This window comes from Stegostoma tigrinum, chromosome 16, assembly GCF_030684315.1.
Source record: "Stegostoma tigrinum isolate sSteTig4 chromosome 16, sSteTig4.hap1, whole genome shotgun sequence".
NCBI lineage: Eukaryota > Metazoa > Chordata > Chondrichthyes > Orectolobiformes > Stegostomatidae > Stegostoma > Stegostoma tigrinum.
Genome location: NC_081369.1, coordinates 17,003,015 through 17,024,713, shown reverse-complemented (window position 1 = coordinate 17,024,713; position 21,699 = coordinate 17,003,015). Strand labels below are relative to the sequence as shown.

Here is a 21,699-nt window from a genome sequence, read left to right as displayed (position 1 = left end):
CCACCTCAAGACAGAGCTTTGCAAATAAATCAGCCAGAAGACAAGAAATTGATATAGCTAAATTGCATCACTGCTCCGAAAGTGACCCAAAATAAGATACAACTGCAGGTGAATGGCCAGTCCCTAAACTTGGAAGTAGACAAAGATGTCTATTACTGTGGGGTAAACATTAAGGAAATGCCGATGGGGTATTGTGCCTTTAAGCTGAAGGCTAGATTGGCAGAATGCACTGCAAGAGTCCTTACATATCATTGAGACCATTAATAACCCCAGGCACAGGTGGGTAGGAGCCTGTCCAACTCCCATAATGGTGGTACAAGGACCAGGTCCCAAACTTTTTGGCAAGGATTGTCGACAGAAAATCTCCAGGTTTGGTAACAGATCTTTAAAGATGGTTACTGGCAATCTGTAGGAGGTTTTTTGGGAAGTGTCCCAAAGTGTTCCAAGAGGGTCTCGGAAAGATAAAAGGCCAAAATTTAAACAGACCCAAATGCCCAACAGAAAAACTTCAAGGCACAGCTGGTCCTCTATGCCCATGTGCCAAAGCAGAGGCTGAACTGGAACATGTAGAAGAACGTAGCATCATACGCCAGTGCAATTTGCCGAATGAGCCCTGCCAGTTGTAAAACCTCACAACTCGGTCCGTCTCTCTGGGGATGACGAGCCGACAGTCAGAGTTTGCCACTTAGACAGATATTCAAGCCAGGCACAGAAGACTTGTCTGAAAAGCTAGCTAGAGGCCACATTTTCTAAACTGGATGTCAGATATGGCTACCTTATAGGGTTCTTGTTTGAGATCGGTAAACTGCTGATTTTTTTTTTCATGTGGTTCAAATCGCCCCAGATCCCTGGTTCTGACACCGGACTTGTTTAATATTGTGAATTGGAGAAGGTAGTAGTCAGGTGTTTCAGGGCAAAAGAATCTTTGCATTTATTAAATACAAAAGGTAAGTATAATACAAGAAATAAAGGCAAATGTAATAAACAGCGAAACTGAAGCAAGCAGCTATACAAGAGGACAGTAATTAAATACACTATTAAACATGGGTTAAATGCTATTAGAAGCTAAACAGTAGTTTTAATCACAAGCTTTAATCAAGTTTCCTACGCTTAGGGTCCCTACACTTTCACCCAACTTCCCCGAGAGAGAACATGAATTTGAAGTGCAGCTGACTGAACCCGTCTTCTGTTTCCAGTGTCTTAGTGAAGACTTTGGACGGTGTATATCTTCAGTCTAGATTGACTCTGCCGATGTGATAGGATGCATATTGGATTTAAATCGGACGAGTACTTCTTTTCCCTTGCTTTGTGGTGGGTTTGCAGGCTAGTTTTCACCTCAGGAACTGTCCGAGGCCTTGTGGTGTCGGTCGCGTCGGTGCTTTTCGGAGGTTGTTGGTTCTCACGTCTGCTGGTCGTGGTTGGTTGCTGTTGGTCCCCCTTGTACAGAACAAGCTGGTGTTGTTAGGTTTTCGAATTGCTGTCGGGTTCCCTCTTCCAGAGGTAACAGTGCAGACATCTCCCAGGGAAATAACTCTGAGATTCCTCCTGTAAAGATAGGTGTGGAAATAGCTCTTGGGGCAGTAACTCCTTCAGGTGAGATCAGGGCCAACAGTTATTTTAATTGCAGACCGCTTATCTGCATTTGCCATTGTGTTACTGGTGTTCCTTTTGAGGTCAATTGGCTTCCTGACAGTTTGAAGTATGCGTGAACGTATTTTGATTTAAGTTGAATACCCAGTATCTGTGAATAAATATTGATTGAAGTTGAACATGTGGTGTTTGTAAAGGTTCCAAAATGGCTGTTAGGTTGCTGAGGTGTATAAGTTAATTTCAGTCTAGAGTGTTAGATCTGGTTTATTGTACTCAGTGTTGAGGTGTGAATTGTATTTTTGGGCTGAATAACAGTTCCAGGGAGTCATCCCTGTGCCTTTGTTTTTTTTCCAGAGCCCAGACCAGTTGCCACCCCTTTATCCCAGAAGTTTTGAAAAATCCAGGGTTTTGTTTCAAGTATTTTAGATAAGTGGGGTTTTTGCTCAATCCTAAGACCTCCAACTGGAGCTTGGAGGGTCTTCCAGGAAATACATTACTACAAATATTCATAAAGGGCTGTATGAGTACACACACTTGCCCTTTGGGACATCTTCAGCTTCTACCTTTCAAAGGGTAAAGGAGAACATCCTCCAAGGATGTCCACAGGGGCAGTTTATTTGGGAGACATTTTAATCTCAGGAGCTACTGCATAGAAACAAGTCAAAAGCTTGGAGAAAAGTCTTCCTGCATTTTTGAGGCTGACACCTGGCCAAGAGGGATAGATGTGTTCCAAGTAAACAAGGTAACATTCCTCAGAGTTGACAAGGATAGATTGTACACTGTCAAAGAGAAGATATCAGCTGTGAAAAGGGCCTGCGACTCCAAGGAACACAATATAGTCTAAGTGGGAGATACAGTCCACATAACAAAGTTCAGTAACAACTTTCCAGGAATCAGATTATCCTTAAAAATGGGACTAGAATCATACATGGTCAAAACTGGAGAGGAAAAAAAAAATTACATCAACCATGGAGGAAATTGTTTCGATGGACTCACCACAGAGGATAAGCCTTCTGACTTTCTTCCTCCAGATCACTGACATTCATTTTGAACAGTTGCCGTTCCAGCACAATCCCTGTGGAGCACCATTGGTCACAGGTTGCCAACTTGAGAAAATGACTCCCTCTTCTCACTCACTGTTTCCCGTCAATTCTCCATCCTTGCCAATATATTACCTTCAACATATGGGCTCTTATGACAATCTTTTATGAGGTATCTTGTTCAACACATTCTGGAAGTCAAATACAACACATGTACTGATTCCCTTATATCTACTCTAGTTGAGACTTCCTTAGGAAAAACTCGAATAAATTAATCAGATGTGAATTCCCTTTCATGAAGCTACATTGACTCTGCTTGACCAGCTTGATTTTCCAAAATGTTCTGTTATTACTTCTTTAATAATTATCCCTTAATACTTTTCCAACAATACATGTCAGGCTAACTGACTTTTGGTTGCTTTTTGCATCCCGATTCAAAAGGGAGGGGTGTCACATTGACAGTTTTCCAATCCTTTGCATTTCTCCAGAATCCAACTTTTTTTTTACAAAAAGAGAATTACAACCAATTGCCTCTGCAGCCCACAAAATAGCCTGAACACGAACATCAGGTAGGCAACACAGCATTCGGGAGACTCATTTCTCACTTTTCTCCTCATTCTTAAAATGGTTCTTTGTACTATGGTGCTTGGTCAGTTTGGTCATCCTGCTTACAATCCCTTTCTTATCCAACAGGGAGCAAGAATCTCTAACCTGTTAGATGACCTGAATGATGAATGGTTTCTTTATTGTTACATATCTAGGAGATACAGCAAAAAGTGTTCTGTCACCACAGACCAACCCCATTTTGAGGTATAAGAATAATAAAAGGAAGCACTTAAAGAGGGTTCAATCTTCATTGGCCAGGGTCCCAAACATGGCACCAGGACTTCTGCAAGGTCCCTGCTCAGCGCCTACCACAGTCAGGAGTTGCTACTCTGGGTGCTAATGCTGCCAAATATCAATGACCTGCCACCACTCCTGGAGTCCAAGCATTAGGCCTACGAAACCAGGAGTCCCCACTGACATTGCTCTGGCCTCCCTGCACTGTCAGCAAGATGAAAAGAGAAAAGAAATGAAAGGAGAAAGAGGGGGAAAATAAAAGAACGCAGCTGGTCTGGAGCAGACAGGCACAGCCCAAACACCACCTGCTCCTCGCTCACTGGGAAACTCTGGCTAGCTGGGTTGGATCCATGTCCAGCTCATGCTGGCATTGCTGCCACCGGAGGCCTCCTCCTTCGCCTGCTGCTCTCCAAGCTTTAAAGACAATGAAGAGGGGGAGACAAATGCAGAAGTAAAAACAAGAAAAGGAAAACAAGAAAGAAAGCAGACATCAACTTTCCTGCTCCTCTGATACTGCCTGACCTGCTGTGTTCCTCCAGCTCCACACTGTGTTGACTCTGACGGAGAATATTTGATAGTGCAGCTGGGGAAGATCCGAATTAAAATGGGAGGATGGAAACCTATACAGGGAAAAAAAAGAGAAGTAAACAGGAGCAACAGCAAAAACAAAAGACAATGTGAAATAAAAGCAGAGAATTCAAAGGGCAAGAATCAAACAGGGCCACATGCAAGAGTGCAAAAAATGTCTTTTTTGCAAATGTATCATATATTTGGATTACATAGTCGTGGCTGCCGGATGTGCAAGAATGGGAACTGAATATCCAGGCATTAGATATTTTCTAATCTCTGTTCAGAGATGTTGTTACACACCTCTGGAGCAGGTAGGGCTTGAACCTAGGTATCCTGGTTCAGAGGTACGGACACTATCACCTTGCCACTAAAGTAAGGTACAGGCCCTACCGGCACATTCAGTTTTAAAAGGACAACCAAAAGGAAAAGGAGGTGGGCTACCACTGCTGGTTAAAGAGTCTCTAATACAATAGTGAGGAAGGATATTAGTTTAAGTGAAGTGGAATCTGTACAGGTTGATCTTAAAAACACCATGGGGCAGCACACTATAGTGCATATAAAGCCCCCCAAAACTGCAGTGGCAACATTAGGGAAAACATCAAGCAGGAGATTACAACTGCCCAAAATGAAAGTACAGCCACAATTGTGTGCAACTTCAATCTGCATATAGATTGGGAAAATCAAATCAGTAACAATACTGTACAGGAGGAATTCTTGGAAGATGTCCAGAATGGGTTTCTGGATCAATACATTGAGGAACAAACGAGAGAACTGATCATCCTAGACTGGAGAATCACAAAGTGAGAAAAGGATAATTGGCAATCTAGCTACGTGAGGTCCCTTAGGGGAACAGTGTCCAAAATCCAATAGTATTCTTCATTAGAGAGAGGTGTAGTTGATTACTAGATTAGGGATCTTGAATCGAAATGAAGGAAGCTATAATGGTATGAGAAGTAAATTTTGGTAAAATTGAGGGCTATTACTTAATGGGATGACATTGGATAGCAATGACAAGCATTTAAAGAGCGGGTCATAAGAACTGCAACAATTGTTCATACCTGTCTGTCACAAAAATAAAAAACTGGAAAGGTGGCCAGACCATTGCCGACAAGGGAAATTAAAGATTGTATGGATCTAAGAAAGGGGCTTACAAATTGGCCAAACAAAAAAAAAAATGCAGCAGGCCTAAGGATTGAGAGCTGTTTAGATTTTAGCAAAGAAGGGCGAAAGGATCAACTAAGAGATGGAAAATAGAGCATGAGCGTAAGCTGGTGAGGAATATATAAACCAATTGTAAAAGCTTCTGTTGGTACGTGAAGAGAAAAAGATTAGCGAAGACAAATATAGGTCCCCAAAAGTCAGAAACGGGGTACATTATTATGGGGGGGGGGGGGGGGGAGAGAAGATGGAGGACTAATTAAATACATACCTTAGTTCTGTCTTCACAATGGAAGACACAAAAACATCCCAAAAATGTTTGGGAACCTGGTTTAGAGAGATAGAGGAACTGAAGGAAATCATTATTAGTAGGGAAATGGTGTTGGGGAAATTAATGGGTTTAAAGGCCAATAACTCCCCAAGCCCTTCATCCAGATCCCAGAATAGTAAAGGAAATGGACTGAGAAATAGTGGACGTAGTGTCAGTCACCTTCGTCATTCTATAGACTCTGGAACAGTTTTTATGGATTGCAGGGTAATTATTTAAAATGGAAGACATAGAGAAAACTGGGAATGATTGACTGGTTGGCCTGACATCGGTAGTAGGGAAAAATGCTAGAGCCATTTATAAAAGATTTAATAGCAAAGCACTTGGAGTACAGGGACAGGATTGAGCTGTATCAAACATGGATTTAGGGAAAGGAAATTATGCTTGATAAATCTGCTGAATTTTTTCAAGGATATAGCTAGTGGAGTTGATAAAGGGCATCCAGTGAACGTGGGTTATTTGAACTTTTTGAAAGCTTTTGGTAAGGTCCTAAATAAGAATAGCATGTAAGATTAATTCATGTGGGATTGGGATAGCGAACTGACAGGACAACGAACTGGCTGGCAGTCAGAAAACAGTGTCAAGAATCATTTTATTCCCCCAAGTGACAACCATTGACTGGTGGTGTACAGCAGGGAACACAGCTACTCAATATATTTTCCTGAAAGAAATGAGGGAACTAAAGTCATGTCTCCAAGTTTTTAGACAACACAAAACTGGGTGGAAAGGCAGACAGTGAGGAAGATGCAAAGATGTTTCAATGTGATTTGGACAAGTTGAGTGAATGGGCAAATGCATGGCAGATGAAGTATAATGTGGATAAATGTGAGGTAATTACATTTCCAGTGAAAAAACTTGAAGGTGGATTGTTATTGAATGGTTACAGACTTGGAATGAGAGGTGCAACAAAACTTGGGTCTCCTCACACACTTAAATTCAACGAAGGTAAGCATGCAGGTGCAGGTGGTGAAGACGGCAAGTGATATGCTGGCCTTCACAGTGAAAGGGTTTGAGTACAGTTGCAGGGTTGTCGTGCCGCAATTGTACAGAGCCTTGGTGAGACCACACCTGAGGTACTGTGTGCAGTTTTTGTTTTCTTTTCTGGAGGAGGGTGTTCTGACTATGGAGGAAGTGCAACGAAAGGTTTATCAGGCTCATTTCTTGGATGGCAGGTCTGGATCCATATACCATCTCCATTCATAGAGTTTAGAGAGGGGGCAGGGGAAATCTGACTGAAATCTATAAAATTCTAACTTGACTCGACAAAGTAAACATAGGAAGGACAATCCTGATATCTAAAGAGTCCAGAACCTGAGGTCACAGTTTAAGAATGAAGGCCTGGGAGGAAGAGAATTTTTTTCAATCCAGAGACTGCTGGGCCAGTGGAATTCTCAACCACAGAAAGGAGTTAAGGCAAACGACTGAACATTTTTACAAACACATTTGACGTAGTTCTTTGGGCTAAAAAGAGTCAAAAGGGTATCGACAGAAAGCAGGGTACCGAGTTGGATAGTTAGCCTTATCATATTGAAAAGTTGCTCAGGTTTGAAGTGTCAAACATCCCACACCTGCTCTTGTTTTCTATATTTTGCTATTTCCAGCTTTTCACCATTCGGAAAGTACTGTTTAATCCTTAAGTCTCAAGGTAAAAGGCCTCATTTATGCCTCTACAGAATGTAATCTGCCAAAAGTTTTATTCATTCACTTAAATGATTGAGACATTAAATTATTAACTGTTTATAATGCTGCTTTTGTGACATCAGAAAACTTGGGATACTTGACTACCTGTCCCATTAACTAAATGATAAATAAATAGTGAACGGGATATCAGCTGTGGGAAACTACTGGGTCACTTCTTGCTGGTTAGAGTACTGCTGATTCTCCCCAATATCTGTCCCAGTCAATTCTCACAAAAATCAATACTTAGTGAAAGTTGAAGTTCTTGGAATTGAAGTCCAAGTCTCTTATGAGACGATATAATCAAAAGCCTTCTGGATGTTTGCATGTATAAACTTCCATATTCATTCTCATGTCATGCTTCAAAACAAAAAATCATTTGCGTTTGTCTGCCAGGATCTAGTTTTACAAATCATGCTGGCACTCCTCAAGCAGTTGAATTTTCTAAAATTGAGAAACCCTCTCCATTTACAGAATCTAGCAATGTCCTGATGACAGATATCAGGTAATTAAAGGGTTATAATTCCTGAACTATACCCCCACCACTGTTACAGAGCATAGAACATTACAGCACAGTACAGGTCCTTCGGCCCTCGATGTTGTGCCGACCTGTCATACCGATCTTAAGCCCATCTAACCTACACTATTCCATGTATGTCCATATGCTTGTCCAATGACGACTTAAACGTACCTAAAGTTGGCGAATCTACTACCGTTGCAGGCAAAGCGTTCCATTCCCTTACTACTCTGAGTAAAGAAACTACCTCTGACATCTGTCCTATATCTTTCACCCCTCAATTTAAAGCTGTGCCCCCTCATGCTCGCTGTCATCATCCTAGGAAAAGGGCTCTCCCTAGCCACCCTATCTAACCCTCTGATTATTTTATACGTTTCAATTAAGTCACCTCGCAATCTTCTTCTCTCTAATGAAAACAGCCTCAAGGCCCTCAGCCTTTCCTCGTAAGACCTTCCCTCCATATCAGGCAACATCCTAGTAAATCTCCTCTGCACCCTTTCCAAACCTTCCACATCCTTCTTATAATGCGGTGACCAGAACTGTACACAATACTCCAAGTGCGGCCGCACCAGAGTTTTGTACAGCTTCACCATAACCTCTTGGTTCCGGAACTCGATCCCTCAATTAATAAAAGCTAAAACAAGCTAAAACACTGTATGCCTTCTTAACAGCCCTGTCAACCTGGGTGGCAACTTTCAAGGATCTGTGTACATGGACACCGGAGATCTCTCTGCTCATCTACACTACTAAGAATCTTACCATTAGCCCAGTACTTTGCCTTCCGGTTACTCCTACCAAAGTGCATCACCTCACACTTGTCTGCATTAAACTCCATTTGCCACCTCTCAGCCCAGCTCTGCAGCTTATCTATGTCTCTCTGCAACCTACAGCATCCTTCGTCACTATCCACAACTCCACCGACCTTAGTGTCGTCTGCAAATTTACTAACCCATCCTTCTACGCCCTCATCCAGGTTGTTTATAAAAATGACAAACAGCAGTGGACCCAACACCGACCCTTGCGGTACACCACTAGTAACAGGTCTCCAGGATGAACATTTCCCATCAACTACCACCCTCTCTTCTTTCAGCCAGCCAATTTCCGATCCAAAAACTGCCATATCTCCCACAATTCCATTCCTCCGCATTTTGTAAATGCGAGGCAAAGTAATTATTTAACATATTTTCTAATTTTCATTGAAAATGTCATGATTTCAAGTGAAATATGGCCAATTTCTTTCTCCTAAGTTTGTGTTGATTCTGATACCCATTTCAAGTCTCACTTCACTTCCCATGCGCTTTTGTCCATTATTTCATTGATTTGTCACTCATTGTACATCTCTCATTCAGCAGGCTCCACATTATGCCTTTATGATTTAGTTAAGTTTTGTTGTTTATTACCTTCAAAACACTTTCAACTCCAACTAATGCTCCAATTTTGATCACCACACTTTACACAAGGACATGAATGTTTTGAAGGGGTTACAGAAGATTTTACCAACATGGGTTGAGAGATAAAGGTTTTACAACTATGTCGATTGACTGGAGGAGTTGGGATTGGAGCAAAGAAGCATAAAAGATAATGTGGTAGAGGTGTTTAATTACATTATCCTGATCCTTAATAATTTGGTTTACACAAAGGTCAGTACCTGGCTGGGCACAGATCAAAGGCAACAGACAAAATGAGCAAGAGACGACATAATGAAAAATTGTTTAACTGACCAGGTAGTTAGGATTTGGAATTCACAGTCTGACAGGGGGATGGAGACAGCTCAACTGTATCTTTTTTAGGAATCTGGATATATTCTTGAAGGGGCAAAATTGTTGATGTGGAGAAAAAGTTGAGGCATAGGACTGACTTCTTCAAAAAGCCAGCGAACTTCGTGGGCTGAGCAGTACAGCACAGGAGGAAGCCATCTATGATCTACATTACACATGGCTGGGAATCAGTGCTGAGAATCCATGCTAACATAACAGGTTGCATTTCTATTTATTTCTATCTATTCAACATTGTGTAAATGGTACATTTTTCACTATTAAGATGCAGAGATTTGAAAGATTGCTGTAGCTCTTACATATAGATTGATCTGTCAGGTCAACAGAACAAATATGGATATAATCAATAGTCTAATAGGGTTTTATGGTTACAAGTTTCATGTAGCATGTATCATAGGCTCTTTCACCAGTGAAAGTGTAACAACAATACCAGAAGCATGCTTCTTATTTTCACATTGATACCTAGGGAAGTTAAGCTGTGATGTCATAAACATTATCCCCGACGGTTCAAGGCTATTCTGTAACTTGACAGTGCTGAGAGCTGAAATAAAAGTCATCTTGCTATTCCAGTAAACACTTCCCTCTTTATGCAACTGGAACTATCATTTCCCAATGACTATTAAACAAAATCAGATGTACTGAGTTGAGCAGTAACAAGTGATATCATTATGAGTCAACAATAAAACACCAGAGAGAGACTGACTATTTAAGGCAGTAGCCTAGTGAAATCAATGCAACAGATATGGAATCAGAATGCCACATACACATGGAAAAGCATTTTTGGTCCAGCAAAAGCAGGAAGTTGGTAGGGAAGGAGGAGGAGACTGTTGGCCCTAATGAGACTGGAGCGGATGCAAGTTCAAGAGGCTTTGGACCTGGAGGAGCAATAAAGTAAGAAGAACTGAGAGACAAATGAGCTAAAATCTAATAGAGAGAAGCAAGTTGTAATGGTGCAATTTAGTTTAAATAAGTGACTTCAATGCCAAGAGGAAAGGCAGAAAACAAAAACAAGCTTTAACTTTAAATTCTAAAGTATCATGGAAATTTACAGCACAGGAGGTCACTACTTGGCCAATTGAGTTATACTAGCTTTTTTTGTTTCATCAACCAAAAGTAAGCATTGCCCAAAATACACAATTTTGAGTGTAACAGCATCATTGACATTGCAAGTACTACATACCAAGTGCATGATCCAGCACTAAATTTCTCATCAGATCTTATCAAAATTAGAACAAAATTATGGAAGAGCAACAGCAGCAACTGCAAGACTTTTATTATATCAATACATTCAGCATAAATAATAGTCCATACAGCCTTTACAAAGTCGGTTCACGTAAACAAAGAAAAGTTTACATTTCTCTCTCTCTCTCTCTCTGGTTGTATTTTGACCAATAGCAAAGCCAAATTTTTAGCAACTTTACCTCACCATTTTTTTTTATTGCTCACACAAATAAAACAGAACTATACATGCTGTGATTTGTCAATTAGAATTGAATAACAGAGGGCTTAGTTTTTTTTTGTTTATGTAGAAGAAGTGGGTTTCAGTGGCTGGGCTAGCATTTATTGCCTCTTCCTGTTTGCCAAGATGGTGATAGTGAACTGCATTGTGAAAAGTTGCAGTCCATTTGGTGTAGGCTGTTGGGAATAAAATTCTAGGATTTTGACCCAGTGATGGTGAGTGAACAGCAATATGTTTCCAAGTCAAGAACTCCAATACCAACCACACCAAAATTTCGCTTCATATGATTTATAATTACTAAAGAAATTCCAGATGTAGAACTTCTTTATTTTGTTAAAGAAAAGAGATATGGTATTTTCAATTCATTTAATATGAAAGGTTATCTTACTTTTAAAACAGATTAGTTGTAGCAATAGAATGCTAAACCATTGACATTATTATGTTCTATGGAGTGTCTTTAATTTATTCAAGCTAAGATGTTTTGAAGATTTAAATAAATGAAAGGGCTGAAACTGAAGTATTGTACATAGAAAACGTGATGTTTCAAAAGATAAATTCCACACCAACTGTGAAAGCTAAGTGAAATCAGAAAATTTCACCAAAATTAAAAAAAATCAGAAAATGCCCACTCTGAAGACATGTAGTCAAAAAAAAATCTACAGTTGCAACATTTTAAAATCAAGCTGGAGTAGCTCCTAAAAAAAATCCAATGAACTTTGAGACCAGAAAACAAAGGAAGTAAATCCGTGGAATCATTTAATACATTGCAGGGCAATGCAAAGACTATCAGTGCACAGAGGCACTTATTCAGTTAGGGGTATTGCATAATATGTTATTTTTCAAATCAATTTGACGAGAACAGCAGTATCAACAGTTTTGGCATTTTAATTCTTTTCCCTGGCTTCTGCATGTAGTGTAACTACTTGTCAAAGATATGCTTTTCTTAAATTAGAGCTATTACATGACTAAGTTTTTAAACTTGATCAAGTTTTATCTGAAGAGACGTCTTTTATCAGTTCACTCCATTCTAATCCTGAGATTGCCTCAAATTAGTTTCCACTGCACCATTGTAATGGTGGGTAATAAGATGATTGCCAAGATCTTTTACCAAGGATAGGGGAACCAAACTAGATGGAATAGGTTTAAAGTGAGGGGGTAAAGATTTAAAAAGTAACATGTTCAGGTGGAGGGTAATGTGTGTATGAAACAAGCTGCCAGAGGAAGTGATGGAGATGGCTACAATTAAAACATCTGAAAGGCATCTGCATGAGTAAATGAATAGGAAGGGTTTCGAGGGATATGGGCCAAATGCTGGAAAATGGGACTACATCAGATTGGGACATCAGGTTGATGCAGACAAGTTAGATCGAAAGGTCTAAGGTTCTTGAGCAGATTTGTCGCTTGGGTTGTGGATGCTGTGGACAGTTTGCTCGCCGAGCTGAATCATTAGTTCGCAGATGTTTCATTACCCTGCTGGGTAACATCATCAGTGCAGCCTCCAATAAAGTGCTGTTGTGTTTTCCCACCTGGTATTTAAACTCTGGGGTCAATCAGAACTGATCACCTCATTTCCGGTATTTCTTCACCGTGGTGTATATACTGGATCTAATTCTGTGTGTTTATTGATGGCCTTTTTATTGGCGAACTAGGCCTCTAGAAATTCCTATGCTTGTCCCTGTTTGGCCTGTCCTAGCGTCCTGATGTTGTCCCAATCGATCTGATGGTTCTCCTTATCTGTGTGAATGAAGACAAGTGAGTATTGGTTGTGTCTTTTTGTTGCTAGTTGGTGTTCATGTATTCTTGCGGCCAGTTTCCTTCCTGTCTGACCAATGTAATGTTTGTCGCAGTCCTTGCATGGAATCTTGCATATCATGTTGGTTCTGTCCATAACGGGTAAGGGGTCTTTGGCTTGAGTTAGCAGTTGGAATAGGGTTGAAGTAGGTTTGTGTGCCACTCTGATGCCCAACGGTTGTAGGGGTCTCATGGTCAGTTTGGATATGTTCTTCATGTATGGTAACATGACGAGTGTGTCAAGATGCACCGTATATTCCTGTTGTTGTTTGTGAGATAGGCAGTGTCAGACCCAGCTGTTTGGGAGGCCAGAGAATTGGGGTTGTTCGTCCCTTCAGGTTTCATTTTTAGGTAATCTGCTTTGTTGATTTGTCCAGTCTGTTTTAGTCTCTTTAGTGCACTGATTTTTTTATTACCCAATTACAGTGTCAGGTCAATGTGCACTTGCTGATATGTATTCGTGTCTGATAGTGGCACATGTGCTTTAATGAGGTAGTCCAGTTCGTTTAATATTACTGACATGCGCCCTTTGTACAATCTCTTGTAGGATTATGATGTCTTTATCTTTTTTTCAGTCCTTCTCTGGCCTTCTTTTCGAATGTATTGAGAGAGTGTTAAGTCCATTCCTTTCAGTCAGTGTCAGGGCCACTGTCTGTCTAATGGCTTGTTGTGTTTCATCACTGATGCCAGTGGTCTTCAGTGTGAATTCTAGTGTGGCTGGGAACTTTGTTCTGTTAGCATCTCGGTGGTTGTAGTTGAGACCACAGCTTTCTGTGTCTGTTAGTGTCCTGTCTGAAACGTTTCTTGTCCAAGTGGCTGATCTTTGGTTGTCGTTTTGGTGGGTCAGTTTGGCTAGTTTTTCTTGCAGGATCTGTGTTTTCTTGGTTCTTGTTATGTGTTGACTGATGTTAATGGCTCGTTCTAAGTCTGTTGTCCACTCTAGATTGGTTGCATCTAGGAATAGGGTTTTTTGGCACGCAAGTTCCCTGTCATATATCTGTGGAAATCAGAGGAGACACGAACTAATAAACAATGCTCTCACCGGCATCGAATTGACCAGGGTAGAAGAAAAGAACGAACAGCTTCCAGGCGCCTTGGTAGACCGCAGGGCCGGCGGGGAATTTCTGCCGAAGGTACACAGAAAGGCCATACGTACGAATCAAGTCCTGAATTTCAACAGCAACCATCCCAACAACCATAAACAAAGTTGCCTGAAAACACTGTTTACATGAGCAACAACCCTGAACCATGCCAAAACGAAGAAGAATACTACTACCAAGTATTTAAGGACAATAGATACCCGAATAGCTGGGTTCAACAATGCCTATCACACAAACAACAGGATGATACAGTACGTACTGATACACTGGTCACATTACCGTACATCAAGAACATAACCGAACTGACCACAAGGCTCTTACGATTATTGGGCATCAGAATGGCACACAAACCTATGCCAACTGCTAACTTGAACCAAAGACCCTTTTCCCCACTATGGACAGAACCAACCTGACACACAAGATTCCATGCATGGACTGCAACAAACATTACATTGATCAGACCGGAAGGAAACTGGCCGCAAGAATAAATGAACATCAACTGGCAACAGAATGACAACTGATACTCACTTGTTTTCATTCACACGGATAATGAGAACTACCAGTTCGACTGGGTCTACATTAGGATCCTAGGACAGCCAAACAGCGATAAGTACGGGACTTTCTAGAGGCCTCGTTCTCCGCCAAGAAGACCATCAATAAACACATAGAATTAGACCCTATATACACACCACAGCAAAGAAATACCGGGAATGAGGTAATCAACTCAAATCGAGTCCAGAGTTTAAATACCAAGCGGGAAAACACAACAACACTTCAGCAGAGGCTGCACTGATGTTACCCAGCAGGTTAATGAAACGTCTGCTAACTAATGACCCAGCTCAGTGAGCAAACCAACCAACCAACCATAGACCAAAGGGTCTGTTTCCATGCTGTATGATTCTTCAACAGTATTAGATCAGTAATCTACTCTGTAAATGAGTGCATAAATTGCAAAAATATTTCTGCTTTAATTTAGATTGTTTTAAAATGTATAGTGTTTTGTTACATTTTAATAACACATGGAATTAATCAAGATTACAATGAAACACCAATTAAAATGGAGCATGTATTTTAAGTTATAATTTGTATTTCACACCAGAATCAAGTTTACTGGACTGTATAATCAATGGTTTCATTTAATATTAAAATTTTAGTTGCTTCATCATTTAAGGAAATGTAAAATGGATTTAGATTTATTCAATCAAATTCATGCAAAGTCTGATTATACGAGGGCTTTGAATTGCATCTTCATGAGCGACACACTTGATGTTTATAAGTCAATCTTTGAATTAATCAAATAATTTCCACTTTACAGAGAGTAATCAAAAAGCATAACCAGTTCTGCATTTTAAATTTCTTACATCATTAATATCTGACACAGCAAATAGTCAAAGATTGGTGGGCAGCTTAATAGCCTAGTTACAGTACTGACATTCTAACAATATATGGGAGTTCCAGAACTATTTAATGTCAATTCTTCTCTCAAGTTCAGTTAGGAATTTTAACATTATTAAATTTGGTTACTTCTTGCTACAATGGCTAGGATCTTAAAAGTTCAGTTTTAGAAGAATTTAGACATTCCTGTTAACATCCCATTGATCTACTCTCGATATATAGTGAAAAAAGTAATTGTAGAGGTGTGATGTTTGTATTAAAAATGTTTATGTTTTCACAAGATAAGTGTATTCAAATAAAACTAAAATATTGTGGATGCTAGAAGTATGAAATAAAAACAAAATATGTTGGAGAAATTCCACAGATCTGGCAGCATCTGAAGACAAAGAAACAGAATTAGCATACTGAAAACTGTAAATGGACTCAATGTTAAATTTGTTTCTCTCTCCATAGATGTTGCTACCATAGGTGTCTTTTTTTGGAATAAAAGTTCCCAGCATTGTTTTTATTGTAAAATTATTCCGTCTGTTGCATGTTTTTCAAACTTAGTTAACAGCAAATTTATAGTCACATTTTTCTGACTAATATTTTTGTGCTTCAAAATGCAACAGCACTGTTAAAGGGACTAGCTGAAATGAGTTGCATTTTTCCCCATGCATGGCTTCAAGTACAGCCATTAAGGATAACAAATCTTGCATTTTTTAAAAAGACAGAGTAACTAGATTTGCAGCAGTACATTAATTGTCTGTAATAAACACATTAACAGACTCAAAACAGGATGCATGTATCGAAGACACAGGCCTAACAAAGTGAATTATCCCCTTCCCATACACATTTATACTTACACAAGCATCTTGTTGAATGCATTGCAGAATGTGCTTAGCAGGCACAAGGAAATCAATGAAGTAGCACAATCCGTCACCACGATACGTTTTCTCCACTACATCAAAAACCTGACAGAGGACTGTGGATGCTGTTGCCTCAAAAGGTGGATAGAGTGCTGAGAGAGTACTTTGAATACAAGCATCCAAGGATTCAGAATCCTGCCAAAAGGAGAGCACAAATTAGTTAACAGCAACTTAAAATATACAGCATTCTTGGTGGCATTCGTAAAATGAAAAAGATGCATTTATTGTCAGCCATTTTGGCAATTAAACAAAATGGAAAACCCCAACTAAACATTTGTGCATTCAATTTAATGAACAAACCATGACGAAAAGGTCTTCAAACCCTTACTCTCTCGGAAATGCTGTCAGAGCCGCACAAAAATGACCAAAATTTTGTTAAGTTCAGATTTCCAATACTGACAACTTTATGGAGTGGTGGAGAAGACACTACTAACTGAATCTGCACAACTCAGACTGCAAGCTTACTAAGTCATTTAGTACATCTTAGAAAGACTGTTGCATCTATTTTTAATGTAAGAAACCAAGCAAATAAACTCAATAAAGCAGGCATTTTAAAGTGTAACCATACGAATTTCTTACAAATGAAATTACTTTTCTAGCACAGATTTTTCTGCTTTCATAAGAATCAATAACTTCTTGAATGAATATTGCTGTTGTAACACCAGAGGATGCTGAAACTTTAAATACTAAAGTCTCTGTGCTGCGTGTTTCACAGTATTATCAAAGAATCCCCCTTACCCACAATTAACAAAAATCAAATTACGTCGTATTAAAGCTGCAAAAGTAGTTAAGCTGTGCTGAAATAAAATCAATATTCAATGTTTCACTATCATTTAGACAAATAGACATCTAATGGGCCAGACAATGGTATCACACAAAAATAAACTGGTACTCCAGCTGCTGTTCAGTTGCATAACGACACCAAACACAATTGAGGAAACTGGCTAAATAAATTATTTATGATGCAAGTTAAAGAAGCTGGACTGAACTCAATGCTTTCTACGTACAAAGAGATTCTCTTCAGGTTTTCTATTTTAAACCGGTATGAACAGCTGCCAAACACTTGCATCAAATCCATCAGGAAATGATAGGACACTTTGGTCAAAGGAGTTAAAAAGTTCCTATTCTCTTAAGAAACTTCATGGAAGAAGTCTCATTATTGATGACAACTGCTTTGACAGAATTATAATCCTCTTACTGCATCAAGAATGTTGTGCTTCATTAGTGAAGGCAACTTCATACTTCATACAGCTTACCACCACGCAGGTTGGATATGAAAGTCAAGCCACACAGAATTAATGCAACAGGGAAGTAATGAAACCTTGCAAGAGAGTAGGGACTTTCATACTTGATTACCAATTATGCACCAATTGTCAGCATGACAGACTGGATTAAAACTTTTTACCACTGATTTGTGATTAATTCTGAACTATTTTCAATAATTATTGTTTTTTTTGAAAAAGTTTCACACTATGCCTCCCTACATTCTTGTCCAAATAAGCTTTTACTGAATGTTTAGACTTACACTACAGCACTATGATCATTCAAGCCAGCCAGCAGCCTGTAACAGAGTGTCAGCACTCAAAGATGCTGAAAGGGTCACAGGTGCAACAAATCATCTCACCCCTCAACCTATACCCCTTACCGATCTTCAATATTCTAGCACCTGTAACAACTTTCACATTAAGTAAATAAAACAAAAATATTTTTAGTTGTATGACTATACTTTATGCTGCAAATAACACATTATGGGGGTTCATGGGTTTTATGGGAGGGTCTCAGCCACAAATCCTCTGATAAAGGCAACAACCATAACACATCCTTATCCACCATTCTAGTGATATTATCAAAACAAATCCACTTAATTGGATATGACTTAGACTTCACAAACCTATGCTGATTCTGATGAGCTGATTCTTGCCCCAAATGCTAGCTAATCTGTCTGATGATAGATTCCAATAACACTGTCATAACTATAATTATATTATGTACTCTACACTAAAGTTTAGATGACTTATAACTATCTTTAATCAACGTGCTCAGGCCTGTTACAACACACCTGTGGCAGCTCAAATGGGATCCCTGATCTTCTGGTCCAGAAGTTGGGTGACTACCACTGTCGCAAGATTCAGCTATACTGGAGACAAAGTTAAGCCTGTTCATCCCAGCGGCTGCACAGAATTAAAATCATTCTGGTTATTTACTTGCCCATAAGTCACCTCCATCCAACCATTCCCATTCTAATGAGCAAAGTGGCCTGGACTGTTGCAGCGCAGTGATACATTCTCTACCTCTGAGCCAGAAGGCCTGGGTTCAAGTCCCACCTGCTCCAGAGATGTGGGTAATAATATGCCTGAACAGAATGCTTTAAAAAAAAACTGAAAAAAAAATCAAAATTGCAGAATTGATTGGGTCCTTTTTCACAAACACAACTGCTTCTGATAATTAAAATGAATTGGCTATTAAAAATGACCCCATCTCATTCTTTCACAAGCAAATGAACAATTAAGACCGTTCTGCTCTTGGAAAAATGCTGGCAATTAAAATTTAAATGACTGAAAAGACCAATGATCAAAAGCCATCACTAATGGGAACATCACCAAAGATTGAAAACCTATCCATTAACAATTAATGCTTTTTCTATATTTCAAATCTTGCCCAGGCTGTAATGAATCGTCCAATGCCATTCAACAATTTTTTTAGAAAACACATCTACATCATTTTATCAAATGTTCTTTGAAAGCAAACATACACATCTCCTATATCAGCAATATTCTATAATTATTTCTTCGAGCCATCCCATTAAATTCATGTGAATTAATTTTCCAAAAGCCCATGCTGCTTATCTGAACTCTTCTTCTATCTTTTCTATATACCTTTCTACTTGAGGAATAATTTCATCCCAAAATAGGGACTCTCAAGAGCCGAGCCACTACCAATGTTAACCTGCTTAATTTGTTGTTATTTTCCTTTCTCCCTTGTTAAATGGATATTGCATGAACAAGGCAGGAGCCCCTCTAATACCATTTACCTGTGCAATGTCTTATAAAAGTGGATATTGCTCTAATTCCTCGTGTTTTCCATGAAATTTCTCGCATCCAACCATCCTGGAATAGGAGTGTTTCCAAAAATTCCTACTTCTACTGACATCAGCATTTAGCAGCTTTGCAGCCGCTACTCTTTCACTTGGTAAAGACTGTGTGAACCATGTCTTCTCCCATTCCATGCTAGAAATAAGGCTACGACACTGACCCTCAGAGGAAATATAAACTTTTGTCCCGATTTCTATTTTTAGTTCAAGCAACAAGTTTAGTGTATTACTATTTACCTTCAATCATTACAGGTACTGGCTGACCTGGTGTGCATATTGTTTCTACATACCCAGAGTTCAGCAGAGAAAAGAAATAAAAGGATAACATTGCATTATTGAAGAACAATCATGCAAACACATTCAAGACTGACAAACAATTAAAATCAAAGATTCTGAGCATGATAAGACATAAATGGGATATTACACTAAATACATTGCTACACATGCAATTGAACAAAATAGATCAGATACAAAAGAGTCACACAAGCAGTCAGGGATACTGATACCACTTCAGAGAGGCAGTAAATACCAACAATATCATACATTCAAATATCCAGCCAATGCATCAGAACAGACAGACTTCAAGGACATCTACGGAATGATAGCTTGAGAAAGAAAGTTATGGTAGCATGAAAAGAGCTACAGAGATGCATCTGATGAAGTTTTTTGGAAACAGGGAACAAGCAGCTTACAGAAAAAACCTATCACTACCCCAAGTACAATGCAAGTCATAATTTCCTCACTAGTGAATAATTCTGAAACCATACTCAGTAAAAACTCAAGTTTACAGTTGAGACATTGATGCAAATGACGGACAATAAACAAACTACAAGCAGACCAAATTCACATGTGGGACTTTGTTGATTGTATTTTTTGCACCAATTTTCAAAGTGGAGTTGTGGATACTAAGTAAGTTTCAGTTTATTAAGATAGAGAGCGGTTGGAAAGTTGGGCAGAGAATGGTAAATAGAGTTTAATCTGGACAAGTGAGAGGTAATATTTTGGGAGACCAAATACAAGAGGAAAATATACTGTAAATGGCAAGACCCTTAGGAGCATTCATAAACAAAAAGGTATCTTGCAATGCCAGTTCATAGCTCCTTAAAAGTGGCAACACAAGCAGATAAGGTAGTAAAGGTGGCGTAAGCATGCTTCATTGGTCAGGGCACTCATTTCAAAAGCTGGCTGTATTAGTTTTTAGTTAAGTAAAATTTGGAGCATCGTGTGCAGTTCTGATTGCCACACTACGAGGAGGATGTGGAGGCTTTGGAAAGGTTGCAATGCAGGCATAGAAGGATGTTCCCTAAATTGAAGTTTATTAGCTATAAAGGAGAGTTTGGACAAATTTGGATTGTTTTTGATAGAAGGTTGGAGGCTGAGGGGCAACCTGATAGAAGTACATAAAATTATGAAAGGCATGGTTAGGATAGATGCTCTGAGGTTTCTTCCCCAGGTGAAAATGTCAAATACTAGGCTTACGGTGAGAGACGAAAAGTTTAAAAGGAGATATGGAAGGCAAATTTGTTTTCTTTTTAATATAATAGATGATAGCAGGTGCCTGGAATGCATTGCAATGAGTGTAGGTACAAACAGATATGTTAGCACAGTTTAAGAGGCATTTAGATTTCCACACGAACAAGCCAGAAATAGACAGATCAGCTATGTCTGGGCAAATGGGATTAATTTAGAATGGCACCATTGTCAGCATAGACAAAGTGGTTGAAGGACCTGTTCCTTTGCTATATTGTTATACGTTCCAAATGCAAACTGCAAAGTTTCAACTCCAGTCGCCATCTAGTTCATTCTCCAGCTGCTTCAGTTATCAACTTCCAGATGCCTGACACAGTCCAGACACATCTATGTAATGCTGCAGAATATGATATGCAATCTTGATTAATGGACTGTTCAAGCAATCACTTTATGATAAATTGCCAAGAAATGGCACTAATTGAAAGCTGGTGCTTCAAACATGCTATCTAATCAGCTTTGCTTTCAGCCACTACCATAACACCATGCTTGGAAAAGTAAATATAGATTCAATATGACATGCAAGGAGCTGACATCTGTAAGGTTATGAATGTTGCAATAGCTGCATGTATATGTGCTATCGCTTTGGAATTACATTTTTCACTCAAGGAAACACGTCTGCCCAACTTCGCCAAATTCAGCACAATTCTACTAGTTATACACTCATAATTCAAAGACAAGAGACATGTAAATCAACTTGTGGCAATATTTCTGTGTCAGCATAACCGGCCAGCATAATCTGCATATGCAGTAGTTATTTGTGAGTGGCTATGAAAACCGCAAATTATCACAATGATGTGGTGCAGTGTAATGTTCAATGATGGTTACCTGCGTCATCTGAGAGTCTTACTCAGCTGTACCTGACTCAAAGTGCATGATGTCACCAGTGAAATGGAGAAGTGTTCCATTCTCTCACCACCATCAGGATAAAAC

General features: G+C 39.3%; 1 protein-coding gene across 1 annotated transcript in view; it reads right to left on the bottom strand.

Annotated features, from left to right (window-relative positions):
• Positions 1-21,699, bottom strand: part of plekhg4 (pleckstrin homology domain containing, family G (with RhoGef domain) member 4) — a 194,879-nt gene that overhangs the window by 151,181 nt on the left and 21,999 nt on the right. The window contains exon 2 of the mRNA XM_048546548.1: positions 16,086-16,283. Coding sequence (XP_048402505.1) covers positions 16,086-16,283 — 198 coding nt within the window. The remainder of the gene's footprint in view (positions 1-16,085; positions 16,284-21,699) is intronic.